Below are 20,299 nucleotides of genomic sequence, written 5' to 3'. Positions count from 1 at the left end.
CATGAGGTCAGGAGATCAAGATCATCCTGGCTAACAAGGTGAAACCCTGTCTCTACTAAAAAAGAAATACAAAAACAAAATTAGCCAGGCATGGTGGCGGGCACCTGTAGTCCCAGCTACTTGGGAGGCTGAGGCGGGAGAATGGCATGAACCCAGGAGGCAGAGCTTGCAGGGAGCCGAGATCATGCTACTACACTCCAGCCTGGGCGACAGAGCGAGACTCCGTCTCAAATAATAATAATAATAATAATAATAATAATAATAAACTTTTAAAATGAAAAATCAAGGTCAAGTTTACTGCTATAACATTAACATATTAGTACTTTTCAAACACTGTTAAGCTTCTATGGTGCTTTATTAGAAAGTAGCTCACAGACCAACAGAGGTGAGTTTTGTATTTCAGTTGTCATTTAAATTATATGCCACAATTGACCTAATCTAAAAGACCCATTTTCTCCTACATTTTTATGTCATTGGAATCAGGATGAAATCATTTAATTGGTAGGGTTCCTAGTGGTACATAAATTGTTTATGTTGTCTTATAATCAGGGTACCTTAGATTTAATAGGGCACTTGTAGAAAATTATGTCAACATACTTTTCCCCACATTACCTGATGAAATCATAGATTGTTACATCTATTTCTAATACTCTGCTCCTGCTCCCTTGTACTCCAGCTGTATACTGGTCGTTGGGTTTCTTCCTGAACACTTTAGGATCCTGGGACTAGCTGTATTATTCTAGCCTGGAAAGCTTCTGCACCCAGCCCATGCGCTCCTCACAGCACTGGCTCCTTCTGGTCACCAAGTCTCAGTTTACGCATCACTCCCTTGGAGAAGCCTGTTTGCTACCCAATTTAAATCAGCTCTATGCCTTAGAGACATTTTCTGTCATACTGCTCAATTTTCATTAAAGCAGTTATCCTGGTGTTTTCATTTCTCTTTCCTTACTAAAGCTTAAGCTCCAGGGGAGTGCAGATCTTGCCTATCTTGTTCAACACCACATCCCCGGCACCTAGAATAGAGCTCGACACCAAGTAGGTGCTCAAATAGTTCTAAAATAAATACTTTTTAAAATAGCGCTAAGCTATGGACATATCTAAACATTTAGTGAGTGTGTTTCAAATTTATAAGCAGCATGGCTTCATTATTTTTCAATAGCTAAGAATCTCATATGTACAAGTTATTTTGTTAGAAGATCCATTTCTAACGGCTATCCAATTAAATATAATTGTAGAAATATATTAATAGAATATATCAAGTATAATTTCTATAGCATGAAATAAGTCATAACATCTTTAATTCACTTGTACATATTCCAAATTTTTTTTTTTGAGATGGAGTCTTGCTCTGTTGCCCAGGCTGCAGTGCAGTGGCATGATCTCAGCTCACTGCAACCCCCATCTCCAGGGTTCAAGTGATTCTCCTGCTTCAGCCTCCCAAGTAGGTGGGATTACAGGCACCTGCCACCACGCCTGGCTAATTTGTGCATATTTTTAGTAGAGATGGGGTTTCCCCCAGGCTGGTCATGAACTCCTGACCTCACGTGATCTGCCCACCTCAGCCTCTCAAAGTGCTGGGGATTACAGGCGTGAGCCACTGTGACCGGCCCAAATTTACCCACTCTTGACTAGAACTGATATCAAATGGATGGCAAACAAGGATGAAAACAAAAAGCTTGTTTCAAAAATTCAAGAGTGTCATTACCCTCAACTTTTTAAATTTTAAGAAGAGATGGAGGAAACATGAAGTTAAAATGACTGCTGATACTTATCATTTTATTTCCCCCAACTCAAGTATTAATTGAAATAGTTTGTCAGATATTGAAGAATGCCTGACAAGAACAATAATGAATAACTGGCCATTCCTGGAGTACTTGCATTTCACATGGATGACAAAAGGATAAAATAAAAAGGCTGCAATCCCAAGAAAGTCTATTTGTCTGCTTTTTTATTCAAAAAAAAAAAGCCCATGATTATTTGGGAGGGGATACAGGATCGTTTTCCAGTCAGATCATAATTTCCACAATCTCTGTGATAATCGTAAATTCAAAAGGTTCCCGCTCTCCGCACCCCAATTCACTTTTGGCACCTATATATGAAATGTCACTTCTGAAAACTGGGAAAAAATGTGAATACTGGGCTTTTTACCACAGTGCTCCTTTCCTGATGAAAATCTTACAGTTTGCTCAATTTAAAATACTGATGCAAGCAAGTTTAAAAATATCTCATCAATGAAAATCTTTTTCTAACTATCTGGCTATCTTAGAAAATAATTAGATTAGAAACAGCAGCCAATTCTCAGAGGCAACGGGGCAATGGCTTATCTCTCTCCACTTCTAATTTTAAATTTGGAATTACAGAGCAATTCTATGAGAGGTAGCAGAAGGTCTGGCACAGGCTCTGGCTTCATGATTTCAGGATACAACTTTAATTCATCGCGTCTTTGGGAAGAGTGTGTGTGAGACACTTAGCAAGAGGCTCAATAGACCTCTGTGCGCAGTGACGCTGATCAGAAAGACACATGCATTCGCCACTAGTGGAGAGGGAGGGGCCTAACCAGAGGACGAGCAGTTAGGAGAGGACTTAGCCAAAGAACTTAAAAATATCTACATGAGTGGAAACGTGTGTCATTTATAATGTACACCATTCTTGAGTCTTCACTTGGTCTGCCAAAAAAAAATTCCTACATAAAAATCAGGATGCTTACAGGAGAAAAATAACCAACACAGACTATAATTGGCCAGTATTTAAATAAGAGGAAAACAACTCACAACTTTCACTTTTCATATGTGAGGAGGATTCGGAAGCTTGGTATTGACCTATTTGGCGCAATTCGAATTCATTTTTTTAGCTGTTTCAGATCCATAGGGTATTGCCAAGAAACTTACCCAAAAACTCGGTGGATTTTTCAGTGTGCTTAGAGCTGAAGGGATTTTTCTCAGCACTACTACTAACCTGATAAAAGTGGGAGGGCATCTTACTCCACTCCCTCCTCCAAAACCCACTACAATATTTGTAGTTCAAAACAAAGGATGGTAATGTTATAAAACTAGGAACAAAATAAGATGCTGTGACAATTCTCTCTCTCTGTAATTTACAGCTGTCTCCCATCTGCGGCACTTTATACATAGTTAAGCTTTTGGGAGGGAAGAAGGGGAGAAGACAGAAACTCCACAACCTCCTGACAAAGCAGCCCTTCCACTTGTATGGGCTTGTTTCTTCTGCCAGCCACTGAGTCACAAAAATATTTTTCCCCATTTAAAGAAGTCTGAGTGAATGAAGTTGGGGAGAGCAGGAAGCACAAGCAAGAAGTCAACCACAGCCTTCTCTTTACCAACCCAGCCCTGTGTCCTTATGGGCAGCTGGCTTCATCCGTCACCTTGACATTCATAGTAAGCAACATCTTTCTTTAAAACTTTTCTTGTTCTTGCCGCTTTTCTTGCCATTCTTGTCTTTGTTTTCGGACATCTTCTTTGTTCTGATTTCTCTCATTAGGTCAAAGAACACCTAGGGGGTGAGGAGGAAGGAGTAAAAAGAATGAAGTGAAGATAGAGCCATTTAATGACTTTTTTCTTTTATTAATCTGACACTGTGAACACAGCATTGAAGGATTCAATGAAATAATCTGACTAAGCAGGATATGTAGTTATATTTTAAAGCATAAAGTCAAACTGATTTTTATAAACCATATGTCAACAGAAACAATAGATATGGGCAAATAAGAAAAATTAACCTTAAAAAATTCTAATTATACAAAGCAAACATCTCTCATGCAACTGCTCATATCGCACAACTGCTCAAGCCAAGGACAGAATCATGGTACTGTCACTGCCATGCAACAGCGGCTTTTTTTTTTTTTTTTAATTCAGACAGGGTCTCCCCATGTTGCCCAAGGCAGTCTTGAACTCCTGAGCTCAAGCAATCGGCCACCTCGGCCTTCCAAGTGCTGGGATTACAGGCATCAGCCACTGCACCCAGCCTAATGGCTGCTTTCAAAATGATAAAATCTTACAATAAGTTTGATGAAAGGTAAGATGTATTTTTGCATAGAACAGATCTACACATTTATAAAATTTACAAATATTGAGAGTAATAACAGCAAGCAGAATTTCTAGCATTTCCAACCACCAGGAAAGGGAAGAATGCCGTGATGAGTCCCTGCTCCCAGGTGCTCTTGACACCCCTGCATCTGATTTAATCCTTACAAGGACCCCACAGAGATTGGAACATCATTATGCATGACAGTTTTCCCAGCTAACTCCACAAGAGCAGCCCTGGGGAGGCAGTAGGGTGGCAGGAGGAGGGCGTAAAGTATCAATAACTAAAGCTCCTGCACTAGGGGACTGAGAAGACAGAGGAGGAGAGATGTCCTTCTGGCCACCCTATCCCTCCCCACGCACACTCCCCCACCCTCAATCTCAGGAACAACCACTCCTCCGACCTTTGTGATGTCAGCTGAGAGGAACTTTATCAAGAACTGATGAGACTTGTCCTTTGAAGGTCAGGGTGTTATTTAGATACGGATTATCCTTTTGTCATAGTAGTCTGGGTTTTGCCCTCTGCTACCAGCAATCATGCCAGAGGACTGATTATACCCAAGCAGACAAAATATGAATCCTACGAAGAGACATTTGAGATTTCTCACAGAGAATGACAGAGACTGCAAGTGTGGGACTGAGCACAGTCCTTATCTTTGGACATTCACACAAAACCACAAGCTCCTTCATGGCCACACCACCTTCTTGGTGAAAAGCAAGATCAAGCCTCTGGAGTGTGGGGCTCCACATGCATTTACCACCAGCTCCAGGCACAGAAAAGCACCCCCAACCCCAGCCCCCAGCTAGATCAGGCCAACCCAAACACCCCTTCTCGCCAGCCTCTCAGGAAAGCACTACTCGAGACAGCAACAGTGAACAGCTTCCAATGCTACAGGTTTGTCTTTTTGTCCTAACAGCAAAAGACAAGAGGAGGGGAATGGAGGGCATCCAACTTAAAATGATGACAAAGTTGTTCATGGGCTGATCTTATCACACCTTTCATATAAATTCTTTACAAGTGAATACAACGCTGCCAGTCATAAATCTCTGCTGGTTCCTGTTTGGCAGGTCAAGCTGGTCCAGCAGATGAGGGGAGATGACAACGCAGACCCCCCACACGACAACCCATCCAGGAAATACACATCCACAGTTCCAAGCTGAGAGAGTCTCCCTGATTTTTTTTAAATGAGGCATATTTCTGGATTTCCTGTGTGGTTTCCACAGCTGGAAAATAATTTAATAAAAATATTTTAAGTAGCACAAGAATATGAGAGTGTAAGAGTTGAGAGATGACAATATAAAGAAAAGCTGACAAAGGAACATGCGCTTCCCATTGCAGATTACAACTAAATGGACTTAGGTTGTAGGATATATATATCCTATATGTATATCTATCCTACATGTATATGTCTCCTAAGATACATATTTTTATGTACGATACATACAAATAGATGCATCTTGCCAAAGTGCGACTAAAGCAAATCCCTTCTAATACAACATTCTAAATACCAATGTTCTTCTAGCACCATTTCAAGTGAAAATAAAGCTTGGATAAAAATCTCTCCCTCGGGCACGGTGGCTCAAGCCTGTAATCCCAGCACTTTGGGAGGCCGAGACACGCGGATCACGAGGTCAGGAAATCGAGACCATCCTGGTTAACATGGTGAAACCCCATCTCTAAAAAAAAAAAAATACAAAAAAACTAGCCGGGCGAGGTGGCGGGTGCCTGTAGTCCCAGCTACTCGGGAGGCTGAGGCAGGAGAATGGCGTAAACCCGGGAGGCGGAACTTGCAGTGAGCCGAGATCCGGCCACTGCACCACTCCAGCCTGGGCCTCAGAGTGAGACTCCGTCTCAAAAAAAAAAAAAAAAAAAAATCTCTCCCTTGTCAGGTAATGAAGCAAATGGGAATGTTTCTGCACAAGAAAGAGAAACAGAAGATGGGAATATGGGGAATTCAGATGCTGATGCCGCAGAACAAAAAGCAGACGTGTCCACTGTGAGGCCGCCAAAGTGCTATGTGCTTAGATTGTACAAGCACACGGATATGCAGTGAGAGCTAGTGAATGAGCTCAAGGCAGAAGGAAAGCCTCATCTTTAAGGTACAGCGTTAAGATTTTAGCTGTGTGGCAACCACAATGAACCTTAATTTTAAAAAGAAAAAAGGCCTGACAATAGCAACCCCTGACAGGTGGATTTTCAAATTGTCAGCATTCATCATTGTCACTCAAGGTCACCCTTTTATTAGCTTCAGAGATTTGATTGAGAAAGTATGCTGGGATGGGATAAGAGAAAAAAAAAAGAGATCCCAGAGAGTTGATTTCTGAGAGCAAATACTATTTACAGACTACACTACAAAGACAGAACACTGTGGCTCTGTCAGTGAACAGTAAGGTGAAAAGAACAAATCTAACCAATAACTCAATGAAAGCAAAATCAAGAAGCTCCACATATCTTTCAAGGGCACCTACGGGGGAACCTCCTAGAAGCAGCCAGGCCCGCCCACCTTGCTCCTGAAGAGCAAGGCTGTGGGAGGTAACAGCACACACAGAAGCTAATGACGTCCATCCCTCCAGCCCAGCCTTCACAAACCAGTGGCCTTGTCCCACCATCCTTCCCAGGACCACACCAACAGTAAGCATAGATGGCCGGGTGTGGGGCTCACACCTGTAATCCCAGCACTTTGGGAGGCTGAAGCAGGCAGATCACTTGAGCCCAGGACTTTGAGACCACCCTGGGCAACATGGTGAAACCCCATCTCCACAAAAAACAGCCAGTGTGGTGGTGCTACAGGTGGTGCACATCTGTGTTCCCAGCTACTTGGGAGGGTGAGGTAGGAGGATTGCTTGAGCCCAGAAGGCAGAGGTTTCAGTGCACTGAGATCACACCACTCCAGCCTGGTGTCACAGTGAGACTTTGTCTCAAAAAAAAAAAAAAACAAAAAAAAACCCCAAAAAACACATTAAGCATACTCTAATGAAACCTCTTGACAAAGTGAAAGGTTCTGTGAGCTGTTTGAAATACAGGGTGATATCCTCTCAATGCTTCTCATTATAATCACGATAATGGCTTAGACATTCATATAAATCAGAACCTTCACCTAGTTTTCATAAATGGTTTCATAAAACCCACCAGGTGAGATGCCTCCATTCTGCTGTTTCTCAGGTCTGTTTCTGAGAACCACACAGAGTGCACACCTACCTTGTCCACGTTGGCCCGCGTCTTCGCCGATGTCTCCACGTACTGCACACCCCACTCTTCGGCTTTACTCCTGGCCTCCTCCACAGGCACCTGCCTCCGCTCCTCTAAGTCAGACTTGTTTCCCACGACAAGCAATGGAATTTTATCTTCTTCAGCCTTCACACGGAGAATCTGTTCCCTAAGGTGTTACACCAAAAATACAGCAGCTAAAAAAACCAAAGTAACAACCCCAGTTTTGTGAACCCAGCTAAAATAAAAGCCTTTCCTAAGGCAGAAGGGGAAAAAAAATAATCAGATTTAGGGCATGTTCTGAGAAAGCACTCCCTAGAGGCAGTCATGAGCGAGACAAGTGTCTTCCAAGTCGGGTTCTCAGTTTGCCTGCATGAGAATCCCCTAGGACACTCATTACAAATGCAGATTTCTGGGCCCAGTCTTACAGAAGTAGGTGTCTGGATAGGAGCCCAGGATTTTGCATCACAACAGGGTCCCCAACTTACGTACAAAAAAAAAAAAGAAAAAGAAGAAAAATGGTCAATCTCTGCAATAAAAACAAGCTAAAGGAACTATCTCCATAAAATGCTAATTCCCCTGAAAATATTTCTTTGTAACATAAAAGCTATGAAATCCAGTGTTTTCTATACAGAAGGTGGCAGTCTGTTAGTGGATCACGAAACCAATCTAGTGGGTCACAACCAGCAGTTTCCCCCCTTTCCCTCAATGAAATAGATTATAGAACAGAACTGAACAGATCATAAATGTCCAAGGGAATCTCAAGTAGGAAAGGTGAATATTGTTTTGTTTTGAAACTTCAGCTTTGATTAGATCTGCATGTGTACATGACAAGTATGTCATCCCACCCCCAGTTTCTATGCAGACACAGTAATGTTAGAGGCCACAGAATTGGGACAGATATGTTAGGCAGTAATCACATTCTAATACATACCATTTTTCTACTACAAAGTGAAAAAAACGAAAGGAAATACTACAAGCCCTATGGAAAAGTTCTTCAAAAGTGTCTTCTATAAAAATACCATTACCCATAGCACATTAAATTTTACATCTACTAAAAATTATCAGCTATCTGAAAGTACTAATCAAAACCAAATATTTTTTTAAAAATTAAATATCCCATTCCCATTATTTTGGTCCAGTGAGAATATTTCTATTTTTATATTCCAATATATTCTAAAAAGAGTCCCCCTCAAAATGTATTTTTTAGAGATCTGCACTGACTTTTATATGGTATAGGGTAACATTTCACAATAATAAAATTATTTTCTAGGCCAGGCGTGGTGGCTCACATCTGTAATCCCAGCACTTTGGGAGCCTGAGGAGGGAGGATCACTTGAGCCCAGGAATTCAAGACCAGTCTGGGCAACATAGGGAGACCTTGTATCTACAAAAAATAATAATAATAATAAAATTTCCATGTAGTCAATTTAAGTGCCAGATAGCAAATATTTTAAGACAAACTAAAAAGATGAAAAGATGCTTGAAACTGGCTTTGTGTAGCCTTGTTATATCCTACATTTGAACTCGGGTCAAAGAACAAGATACATTTAAAAGTCATGTGATCAATATAAACTATGAACAATAAAAACTGACAGCTTTCTGGCTCATTAGCCTTGCAGGGGAACACAAAATTACCTCACTGATAAACATATCAATCCAAAAATGGGAGTACCAAGTTCTGGTCTCTTAACAACAAGCCTATTTATCTTACTTCATAAAATATTTTCCAGGAAAAGTTTCAAGGAAGACAGCATATTCACATGTCATTTTATATTGGGGCCTTTCTATTTGGAAGATAATAGAGAAATGCTGTTTTAAAACTGCTAACAGGCATGAAGTAAACTGACTAAGTTTAGCCACAGGGCTCAGATAATCGACCTGCATTCTTCCATTCCCAACAATGTGAGAAACCTAAGCAAAATTCAAGTCAGAAGAACTAATTCCCCTTCTTTCTGGTTTTAGGTATTCATCTGTCCTTTTTCTTCTACGGATCTCTCTTTTCACCTAACAGCCAAAACCCTTTTCCATGATGAGGGGAGCCCTGCTCCTACTCTGTGAGAACGCCCTAGTACTATCTGTGCGTCTGGTGACTGAGGAGAGGACAAGGGACACTTTAAATACCTGTATTTCTTCATATCCTCTGCAAAGGACTCTCCTGCCCACTTCCCTTCTAGGTAAGTCACAGAACAACAGGAAATCAAAAGGCTCGGGGCAGGGAAGAAGAAGAGCGTGTGTGCATCTGTCCTGTTTTACCTTCTAGGAGGCATTAAGAACAACTATGTAGATGCAAACAATTATAAATGCATGGGCTACATTCAAACACAGCAGCCCTTAGGAAGGTCTGAAATGTCTAAAAAGTAACAGGACTTCTCATAATGAGTCACACACAGTCATTTAACTGGTCACTGCAACACACGCACTCTGCTTCCAGAAAAGTAGGTCTTCAACTCTGAAGCCTGCAGCTATGAAGCATCACTGAGGCACCTCCCTATTATCCTTCACTCGCCCTGCTGGGTGACCTGCGCTCACCTGGCTCAGTGATGCTTCCGTCCAAGTCCTGGAAGGATAGTTAGCTTTCTCCTTTTCACCTCTGGCTGCCCACCTTACTGTCAGACCAGAACTTACTAAAGAATTTTAAAAACTGATTGATTTGGGGCTTTTTCTCTTCAGTTCCCTACTAAACTCTAGATCTGCTTCTTAAAAAGTCATCCAGATAGATATATTTATAAGAAGAGATTTTTAAAAATCTAATTATGTAGGAGAAACAGGAAGGGCATGGCGTAAAGAGACATTTACAGAGCGTAATAATTATGCCCAAAAGGCTATTTCTTTATAACAAAATGAACTTAAGGTATTTTTCACTGCCATATTTTTTTTTCTTTCTTCTCTAACACCTTCATGGAGAATAACTGCCACATTTTAAAATAAATAACAATGGATATTCTACTCACTATGGAAGTGCCACGTGTGTGTACTGTGACAGGGCCTGGGGACAATGGAGGGTAGCCAGGTTCCTGCCCCCATGAAATTCACCGTCTAATGCATCCTTTCATTTCATTTCTCAACTCACAAGTGCATTTCCAGAGAAAGAAACAAAATCCTGACACTAAGTAAACTTGCCCATGGTCAGTGAGTGGCAAGGCAGGGATTCAAACCAGGTCTCCTGACTCTAAAGCCACGTTCTCACCCCTCCACTATGCTAGAAGTCCTTAAGTAGCAGCAAATGGTCGTTTTGACTCACATCTTTCACTCTCCGGTCACTGTTTCATAACCTTCAAAACAAACTGAATCTGCTACTTTTTTTAGTAAAATTATTAAAAAGATAGATGGTTAATTTATCAATGAAAATCTCTCAGGATTTATAGGAACAAAATCATAAGTTCTTGAGTATATGGAATAGCTTCATTCTTTTTCAGGGACAACAAGACTCTTAAAATTATTTCATTCAGAAATCACAGATCAGGAAAGCCCGAAGAGATTATAATCATCATGGTCTATAATGTGCCAAGATTAGATTCAGAGAGCCCCAGAAGATTCTCTTTTTTTTTTTTTTTTTTTTTTTTTGAGGCAGAGTCTGGCTCTGTCGCCCAGGCTGGAGTGCAGTGACGCAATCTCAGCTCACGGGCTCACGGCAACCTCCACCTCCCAGGTTCACGCCATTCTCCCGCCTCAGCCTCCTGAGTAGCTGGGACTACAGGTACCTGCCACCACACCCAGCTAATTTTTTCTGTATTTTTAGTAGAGACGGGGTTTCACCGTGTTAGCCAGGATGGTCCCGATCTCCTAACCTCGTGATCGCCCACCTTGGCCTCCCAAAGTGCTGGGATTACAGGCGTGAGCCACCATGCCCAGCCCTAGAAGATCCTTTAGACAGAATTATTCCTGAGAACAAGCTCAGCCCTCTCCTAGTATGCTCAGCCCCAAATTCCTTATAAGCCTAAGACATATGAAAAAAGGCAAAAAGCCTCCTGGGGGCTTCTGCTATTTCATTTCAGACATACCTGAATTCGGCAGTTGCTGTAAAGGATTCATGTTCTGTGATTGAGAACACAAGAAGAAACCCTTCCCCACTCCGAAAGTAGTTATCTCGAATGGCTGCGTAGTCCTCTTGCCCAGCGGTGTCCAGAATATCTATCTGAACTTCTTCCCCATCAAGAACCACTTTCTTTCTATAACTGTCAGCTTTGGTAGGTTCATAGTCTTCTACAAACTGAGGAAATAAACATTATCGGTAATTAACAAAGTCTTAAGGGGAATAAAATTTGCCAAAAAACAAAATTCCACATATGGGCACTTCACACTATGAACAGGACACTATAGAAGTAACATTTTACATAACACTTCTGTTCTTTATAGTTCCGTTTTGCCATTTTTTGTTTTTAAACAATAAGGACAGATATCCCAGTTTACAGATGAGGAAACCAGGCACAGAGCAGAACACTTGGTAATATTATTGTCAATATAAAATTATAATGCAAATACCTGCAAGGGTGAGAAACTGGAGTTCTTATTCATAACAGAAGTATAAAACTCATCTGAAAAGTAATTTGGCAAGATGTATGATATGGTCTGGTTCTGCATCCCCACCCAACTCTCATCATGTAGGTTGTAATCCGAATTATAATCCCAGTGTGTTGGGGGAGTTACCTTACGGGAGACAATGAGATCACGGGGGCGGTACCCCTATTCTGTTCTTGTGACAGTGAGTGAGTTCTCACAGGACCTGATGGTTCCATCAGGGACTTTTCCCCACTTCACTAGGCACTTCTTCCTGGCGCCTTGTGAAGAAGGACATGTTTGCTCCCCCTTTTGCCATGACTGTAAGTTTCCCGAGGCCTCCCCAGCCCAGTGGAAGAAAAGAGGCTATAACCCTCTCCTCTTTATAAACTACCCAGTCTTGGGTATTTCTTCACAGCAGCAAGAGAACAAACTAACACAGTGTACCAAGAGGCTTTTAGTGGTGTGGGTTTTTGAGAAAGGAATGAAGTACCAATGCACACTGCAACATGGAAGAACTTTCAAAACACGATGCTGAGTGAAAGAAGTTAGACCTAAAGGCCACATATTGTATGATTCCATCTATATGAAATGTCCAGAACAGGCAAATCCATAAAAACAGAAAGCGGTTGCCAGAGGTCAGGGGTGGGACGGGGAAGCAGTAACGGGGAATGACTACTAATATGTAGGTTGTTTTTTTCTGGAGTGATGAAAATGATCTAAAATTAGACAATGGTGATGGCTGCACATCTGTATGAATATACAAAAAAAAAAAACTATTAAATTGTACACTTGAGGCCGGGGCGGGCGGATCACCTGAGGTCAGGAGTTCGAGACCAGCCTAGCTAATGTGGTGAAACCCCATCTCTATTAAAATTACACAAAATTAGCTGGGCATGGTGGTGGGCGCCTATAACCCCAGCTACTCAGGAGGCTGAGGCAGGAGAATCACTTGAACCTGGGAAGTGGAGGTTGCAGGGAGCTAAGATCGTGCCATTGCACTGCAGCCTAGGCAACAAGAGAAAAACTCCATCTCAAAAAAAAAAAAAAAAAGTACACTTTAAAAGAGCGAATTTCATCATATGTGCATTACACCTTAATGAGGCTGTGATTTAAAAATTTTTTTTACTTAAAAATGGAATTGGAAATGTCAAAGTGAATTAAGGGTTATTTGAAGAAGACTTAAAAAGAGTATCATCAGTTAACAGCTATTCAAAAATAAAAATATTAAGACATGCTTAGAACTAGGTTCTCTTCAATGTGTACTAATAAATTATCTGCCAATAGAGATGTGAAAACTTGCCTATGCTTTCAAGTGTCCTTCTTTTAACTCCTTTCCAAAAAGAAAAATATATGACAAAAAATCCAAAACACCACTGCCCTCTGAAGATCTCTGAATTCTACCATAAATTATCTCAACTGTGTATTTCTGAACTTCCGAGAATAAAGTCAGCCAGAGTTCCACTGGCTCCTTTGACACAGAAGTCAGAATGTCCTGCCGTACATACCTACATACCTCTGTACTCAGTGAAAAGTATGTTGATTACCCCAACATTCCATTACAACCCTGATGTTTACACTGCTCAGCTGGAAACAGAAAATCACAAAGTCTTTGTATCCTATTAGCATGATCCATACTTATCCCCTACTGGCCTTGCAGAGCTCTGCGTGGCTCAGTTTCAGATGCCCAAGACACACGAGTCTAAGACAAACTTCATGCAGACCCCTTCTTTCTAAGCTGACTTTCCTCTAAGCTGACTTCGCCGGAGACTGAAAGTCTGAAACAGCTGCTGCCAAAGCCTCTCTATCCCCAACCTTACTCTCCCAAAAAAGGCAAAAACAAGTATGTTAGGCCGAGCATAAGGAGGTTAAAATCTGACTGCTGCCACCCTGGCATCTCCCTCCAATTTTTCTCAAAGTTAGAACTTAGACAAGAATAAAGACTCTGGGACTATGGCTCCTTCCATAATCTCATCTTCATGAAAATTCCATCATAGAAACTAAAAAACTTTAAATGAGGGTTAAGCATGCACTATGAACAGAGTCTGAATGGTGCAGGAGACTTCAGACCAGGGGTGTCCAATCTTTAGGCTTCCCTGGGCCACACTGGAAGAAGAATTGTCTTGGGCCATACATAAAATACACTGATAGCTGATGAGCTAAAATATATATATATATAGTGAGAAGAATCTCAGAATGTTTTAAGAGAGTTTACAAATTTTTGTCGGGCTACATTCAAAGTAATCCTGGGCCACAGGCTGGACAAGCTTGATTTAGACAGCTGATCTCCCTGAACCTAGAGCTCAGTTTCCTTTGGTGAAATCAGGCTTGACTAGATGATCTCTCAGGCAGGAGCTGCCACACCTGGCCACGTGTCAGAATCACCAGGAGAGCACCACTGAAACACAGTCCCAGTTCTCCAGCTCCGCCAACATTATTCAGGAGGCCTTTTTTTTAAGTCTCCCAGGAAATTCTATAATCAGCTAGGTTTGAGAATTACTGCTAAGGTCTCTTCGAGCTAAAATATTATGATTCTAGAACCATTCTGTCCAATATACTAGCCACCAACCACATTTCAAATGCACAACAGCCACATGTATCAGACAGTACAGATACAGAACATTTTCATCATCATGGAAGGTTCTATTAGCACCGTTTTAGAAAATCAGTTAGAACTCCTCCCCCAAACATACACTACTTCATTTCTATTCCTTCCTTGCCCCGATTTTATTTTACAATTTCTTCAATAACTGCCACTTTCCCGTTCTCAAATATGTTAGCCCACGAGAAAAACAGACTAAGGCCAGGCACAGATTTCTCTGGTCTCTGGGAAGAGAATAGAAAGAAGAGAAAAAACTCTTGAATCTTCTGCATGCATCTTCCCCCTCATCTTACCCCACCCGCTACCCCCCCCCCCCCCCCCCCCCCCAACCCTCCACACCTCCAGACCAGACTCTCCTAGTCTCCCCTCAGCAGTGCTAGCTCTGTACCCTTTTTTTTTTTTTTTTTTGATGGGGGTTTTCTCTTTTTTCCCCGGGTGGAATGCAATGATGCGATCTCGGCTCACCGCAACCTCCGTCTCCCAGGTTCAAGCGATTCTCCTGCCTCAGCCTCCCGAGTAGCTGAGTTTACAGGCATGTGCCACCACACCTGGCTAATTTTGTATTTTTAGTAGAGATGGGGTTTCTCCATGTTGGTCAAGCTGGTCTCGAACTCCTGACCTCAGGTGATCCGCCCACCTTGGCCTCCCAAAGTGCTGGCATTACTGGCATGAGCCACGGCGCCCGGCCCCAGCTCTGTATCTGAACTTGCCCTTGGAACTGGCAACCGGGGCATCTCAATCACTAACACTATAGGGGAATCTCTCCTCGGATCTGCCACAGCTCTGCCTCTAACGCAGGTTTCTCAACAGTGGCACTGTGGCTATTTTGTGCTGGTTAATTCTTTGTTGGGGGCTGTCCTGTGTGATGTAGGATGTTGAGCGCATCCTTGGCCTCCATACACTAGATGTTGGTAGCATCTTCCCCCAAGCTGTGACGACCAAAAATGTCTCCAAGCACTTACGAATACTCCCTGGGGAAGCAAAATCCCCTTCTCTCGCCTCTATTAACAACTACTTCTCTAATCCTATCTCCCTAATGCTAATTCCCCTACTCACCCCCTCTCCTCCCCAACTTCTGTTACAGAGGGAAAAAAAGCTTTAGTAAGCAAATTATAAGTTTTTGAGCAAAAACAAACGACAGACCTCCAAAGCAGGTGCAGATCTCCCAACCTGCTTCTCTTGCACAAAAATGTTTTGGGGAAATTCAGCAGATTACATTAGATTTATCCAGTTTGACTCTCAGAATAAGATAAAGAAAAGCAGGTATCAAACACAAAAGTGTCTCATTATAAGACATGGGGAGCACGACCCGGGAGGATATCCAGGTTTGGGTTTGAAGCTTATTCATTACGGGGGCCCTTCCTTAAGATACAAAATTACACATGTAATACTGGACATTAAAGTAAATGTTGACAAAGAATGAGAAATCATAATCCATTATAAAGTTTTAAAGATGAGTACTCCAGCACTCTCACTCCCTGGTGACTCTCAGTGAGGTGAAGGGAATACCCCTATGATATAAGACCGTCTTGGCTGGCTGGAGACTGGAGACTGTCCTGCTGGCCTTGGAGAAGCAAGCCACCGTGGTATGAGCTGCCTATGGAGAGGGCGCGTGGCAGAGGCCTGCAGGTGACTTGCAGAATCTGAGCACCTGTGTCCTACACCCACAAGGAACTAAATTCTACCAACAATTAGGGAGCCTGGAAGAGGACCCCCAAGGCTCAGAAGAGGTCAGAGCCCCAGCTGACACCTTGATTGGAGCCTTGTGGGACCCTGAGCAGAGGACCCAGCTAAGGCTCCAATTCTGGACCTATGGAAACTATGGAATGATAAATGTATGTTGTTTTAACCTGCTAACTTTGTGATTATACAGTAATAAAAAAAACTAATACAAACAGCACTGACATCACTAAATCCAGCAAAATAACAGTATTTTTATTAATTAAACTGCCTGACATACCTCTAGAATACCTTCTACTTTTTTGTTTGCTGTGTATTTTTTCTTGTCATATGCCAATGATTTTGAAATATTCCTATAGAGAAAAATAATTTAGTCTTTCCTTTAGCATGGTTAATGAAAATTTCTTTTGTACTGACAGTTTAAAAGAGGTTCTTTCAGCTTCACAACTACATCACTTTTTTTTTTTTTTAAGTTCTGGGATACATGTGCAGAACGTGCAGGTTACATAGGTATGCATGTGCCGTGGTGGTTTGCTGCACCCATCAACCCGTCATCTCGGTTTTAAGCCCTGCATACATTAGGTATTTGTCCTAATGCTCTCCCTCCCCTTGCCCCCCGCCCCCTGAAAGGCCCCAGTGTGTGATGTTCCCCTCCCTGGGTCCATGTGTTCTCACTGTTCAACTCCCACTTATGAGAACATGTGGTGTTTGGTTTTCTGTTCCTGTGTTTGCTGAGAGTGATGGCTTCCAGCTTAATTGACGTCCCTGCAAAGCACATGAACTCATTCTTTTTTATGGCTGCATAGTATTCCATGGTGTATATGTGCCACCTTTTCTTTATCCAGTCTCTCTTTGATGGGCATTTGGGTTGGTTCTACGTCTTTGCTATTGCAAATAGTGCTGCAATAAACATACATGTGCATGTGACTACATGGCATTTCTAGTAATGAAAGTTTTGGGATTACTGCCAAATTTAGGAAATCTCTATTGAGTTTCACCGTAAGAAGCTGTAAGATCTGAAAGACTTTTCTGGCCCAGTTTCTAGCTTCTAGCTTTAACATTCTTGTGTCAGACGGTGCCACAGGACAGGTTCACATCGGGATCCACCCCGGCCCTGCACCTCACATCACGATGCTCTCACGTCAGCACAGTGGGCAGTGGGAGTACTCCTGAAGACAGCGATAATCGCCACACACCACATGACTCCAAACCACACCAACACATACCACTATTCCCACCCAACCCAGCCCAATTCAACTTCCCTCAGCTAGAGGCCGAAAATGCCCATGGCCACACCAACTGCACCCAGTATAAGAGGAAGCAGGACAATGGGAAAGTCTAGTGAAAAGAGATAGTGATCTTAACTGATGTGGTTGCAACAGCTTTCTTTTGCAAATCTCACAAAGCCAATGCGGCTGCAATGCAAGTGAGAGTCCCTGAGGTTTAAGCTCTGCTGGGAACACTCTGCCTGCCTGTACTAGTCATCCCTTGGTATCCTTAGAGAAATGGTTCCAGGACCCCCATCAGATACCAAAATCTGCAGATGCTCAAGTCCCTCAAAATGGCACAGCATTTACATATAACATCCTCCCGTACACTTTAAATCATCTCTAGATTACTTATAATACATAATACAATGAAATGGCTACACAAATAGTTGTTACACCGCATGTTTCAATTTATATTGTTTTTATTGTCGTATTGTTATTTTCCATTGGGTTTTTTTCCCCAAATATTTTCATTCTGCAACGTTTCATTCTACATTGCTTGAATCTGCAGACGTACAGCCCACAGTAGGCCTAGTATCCTAGGAAACAGCTCAAGCAGGGACTTTTGTGGCTCTGGGGATCAATGCTGTGTTGTCACACTGAACTCAACACCAGTCATGTTATCCACATTAAGTACGTGACGTAAATTTTGGGCAAGGATAGTGCAAGCTTTACCTTGCCGCACGGGAGAACTGGATCTGATGTCTATCACTTGGGAAAGGATTAAGTTATATGATAACTCAGCTCCCCTTTCACTCTCTCCCATGACTGACAAGTGCAAGGCTAAATGCTCGTGTTGTTTGGAAAACCTATACAAAGGCTCCTCTCTCCTCCCTTGCTTTGGTCAGAAAGAAAGCTTGCAGTGTAACAACAGAAACGATGCCTGCAGAGATCTCTCACACCCCTACCGGAGTTGAAATTATTTACCTAGAATCAGCAATCCAGATCTTATGCTGATTAGACCTTCCTAGGAAGCCACCTCACCACAGACTTGCTCCGTGAACCCCTGTGCACAGGAGGACTGGCACAGAAACAGTGGGAGCAGGGACACTGCTACAGCCAATGCCATCGGAAGGTGGTCTGTGCCTAGCAGGGCTTACCTCGTCATACATGAACTGAAGCGTCAGGGCCGACTTGCCAACGCCTCCACTGCCAACCATGATCACCTTGTGGAGGGCCAAGGAGCTCTGGCCCTTACTCTTGTTGGCAGCCATCTCGCTGGTCTTCTGAGGCTGTGACACACAGACAGATGACCCAGTGAAGAGCTGCTGATGACAAAGACAAAGACTTAGAGGCGATTTGCTTTCAACCTAGCTGAAACCAAACGTCATTCACATCCTCCATTAAAGCCTAACTAACCCAGACATTCCAACAGGAAAGTACTCCTTCCAGGCTCAGGGCAGAGATGCAAGCCCTCCAACAACTCGGGAAGTCACTTACCCCAGCAGAGCTGGGGCAAAGCCAAGGCTAGAGGGGAGAAACGGGGGCGCACACCCCGCACCCGCCTCACTGGGCAGGATAGAGAGGACACCCAGTCACCAAAAATCATCAGACCCTCAGCAGGGCCTCACTGAGGCAGAGACCAAACCGCTCTTGGCCCCAGTTTCCTACCTCTCTGCCCGGTCCTCGGCTGCTGCGGAGAACAGCTCGGGACCTCAATCCCCAGCTCTTTAGCTTCACTCCTCGCTTTGCCCTCGTGCCCTCTACCCCATAACGTGCACACACTCACAACACGCTCACACTTTCATGTTCACACACACACGGTCACTAACACGCTCACACGTGCCCACATTCACACACACCCGCTCACACCCACACACACCACGCTCACATTCACATACTCTCACATTTACATTCACACATGTTCACTCACACATGCTCGCGCACATATTCACTCACACATGCTCTCATTCACACACATTCTCTCACACACGCTCACATTCACACATTCACACACATGCTCACATTAACATTCACATTCACATTCACACACACACATATTCACACACACGCTCACATTAACTCACACATTCACTCACATTCACACACATCCCCGCACATTCACTCACGCATGCTCTCATTCACACACATTCGCTCACATTCACACACGTTCACATATACATTCACACACATGCTCACATTAACTCACACATTCACATACACACACATTCTCACACACTATCACTCATTCTCAGGCTCACATTCTCACATTCACACATGCTCTCACATGTTCTCACGTTCACACACATTCACACACTTGCTCTCACACACTATCACATGCTCACACACATGCTGTCATACATGCTCACATTCACATACAAGCTCACACTCATCACACACGCACTATCACACACTCATATACACACACTTTCACTCATAACACGTTCACAATGCTCTCGCAACACACTCTCAACCTTGTGCTCTCATATGTACACTCAAGGTCACACACTCTCAACACTCTCCATACACTATTACGCACACACTTGTCCTCTCACAGGTACACTCATGCTCTCACACAACACATGCACTACACTCACACATGCTCTAACACACATACATGTTTACATGCTCATACCACACACACGTTCATGCTCACACCACTCTGACATGCTCTAACACATACATGTTCGCACCACACATGCTCACACACTCTCACACGTGTTCACATGCTCAGACATGCTCTCACGTACATGTTCATGCTCACACCACTCACACGCTCTAACACATGCATGGTCACATGCTCATACCACACATGCTCATGCTCTTAACACACACGTGTTCGCATGTTCATACATGCTCCCACATGTTCTAACATACATGTTCGTGCTCACACCACACGCATGCTCTCGCACATACATGTTCACATGCTCACACACGATCTCATAGGCTTTAACACATACATGTTCACATGCTCATGCCATGCATGCTGTCATGCTCTAACAAATACATGTTCACATGTTCACACAACACACTCACACATGCTCCCATGCACTCTCATGCTCTC

The 20,299-nt window shown here is 42.9% G+C and overlaps 1 protein-coding gene across 4 annotated transcripts in view; it reads right to left on the bottom strand.

Annotated features, from left to right (window-relative positions):
* Window positions 1-1,931: 1,931 nt before the first annotated feature.
* LOC112617149 (ras-related protein Ral-B) overlaps window positions 1,932-20,299 on the bottom strand; it is a 53,139-nt gene continuing 34,771 nt past the window's right edge. For 2 of the 4 annotated variants that reach the window (XM_025373888.1, XM_025373886.1), the window contains exons 2-5: window positions 18,396-18,560; window positions 11,250-11,458; window positions 7,237-7,414; window positions 1,932-3,507 (exon numbers count right to left, since the gene is read on the bottom strand). In XM_025373888.1, the coding sequence (XP_025229673.1) occupies window positions 3,388-3,507; window positions 7,237-7,414; window positions 11,250-11,458; window positions 18,396-18,509 (621 nt within the window). In that variant the 5' untranslated portion in view covers window positions 18,510-18,560 and the 3' untranslated portion in view covers window positions 1,932-3,387. Of the gene's footprint in view, window positions 3,508-7,236; window positions 7,415-11,249; window positions 11,459-16,307; window positions 16,381-18,395; window positions 18,564-20,299 lie in introns of all 4 variants that reach the window. The other 2 variants (XM_025373885.1, XM_025373887.1) reach the window with 2 other exon arrangements.

The sequence above is a fragment of the Theropithecus gelada genome, unplaced genomic scaffold (genome assembly GCF_003255815.1).
Source record: "Theropithecus gelada isolate Dixy unplaced genomic scaffold, Tgel_1.0 HiC_scaffold_15884, whole genome shotgun sequence".
NCBI lineage: Eukaryota > Metazoa > Chordata > Mammalia > Primates > Cercopithecidae > Theropithecus > Theropithecus gelada.
This window is presented reverse-complemented; position numbering and strand designations above follow the sequence as displayed.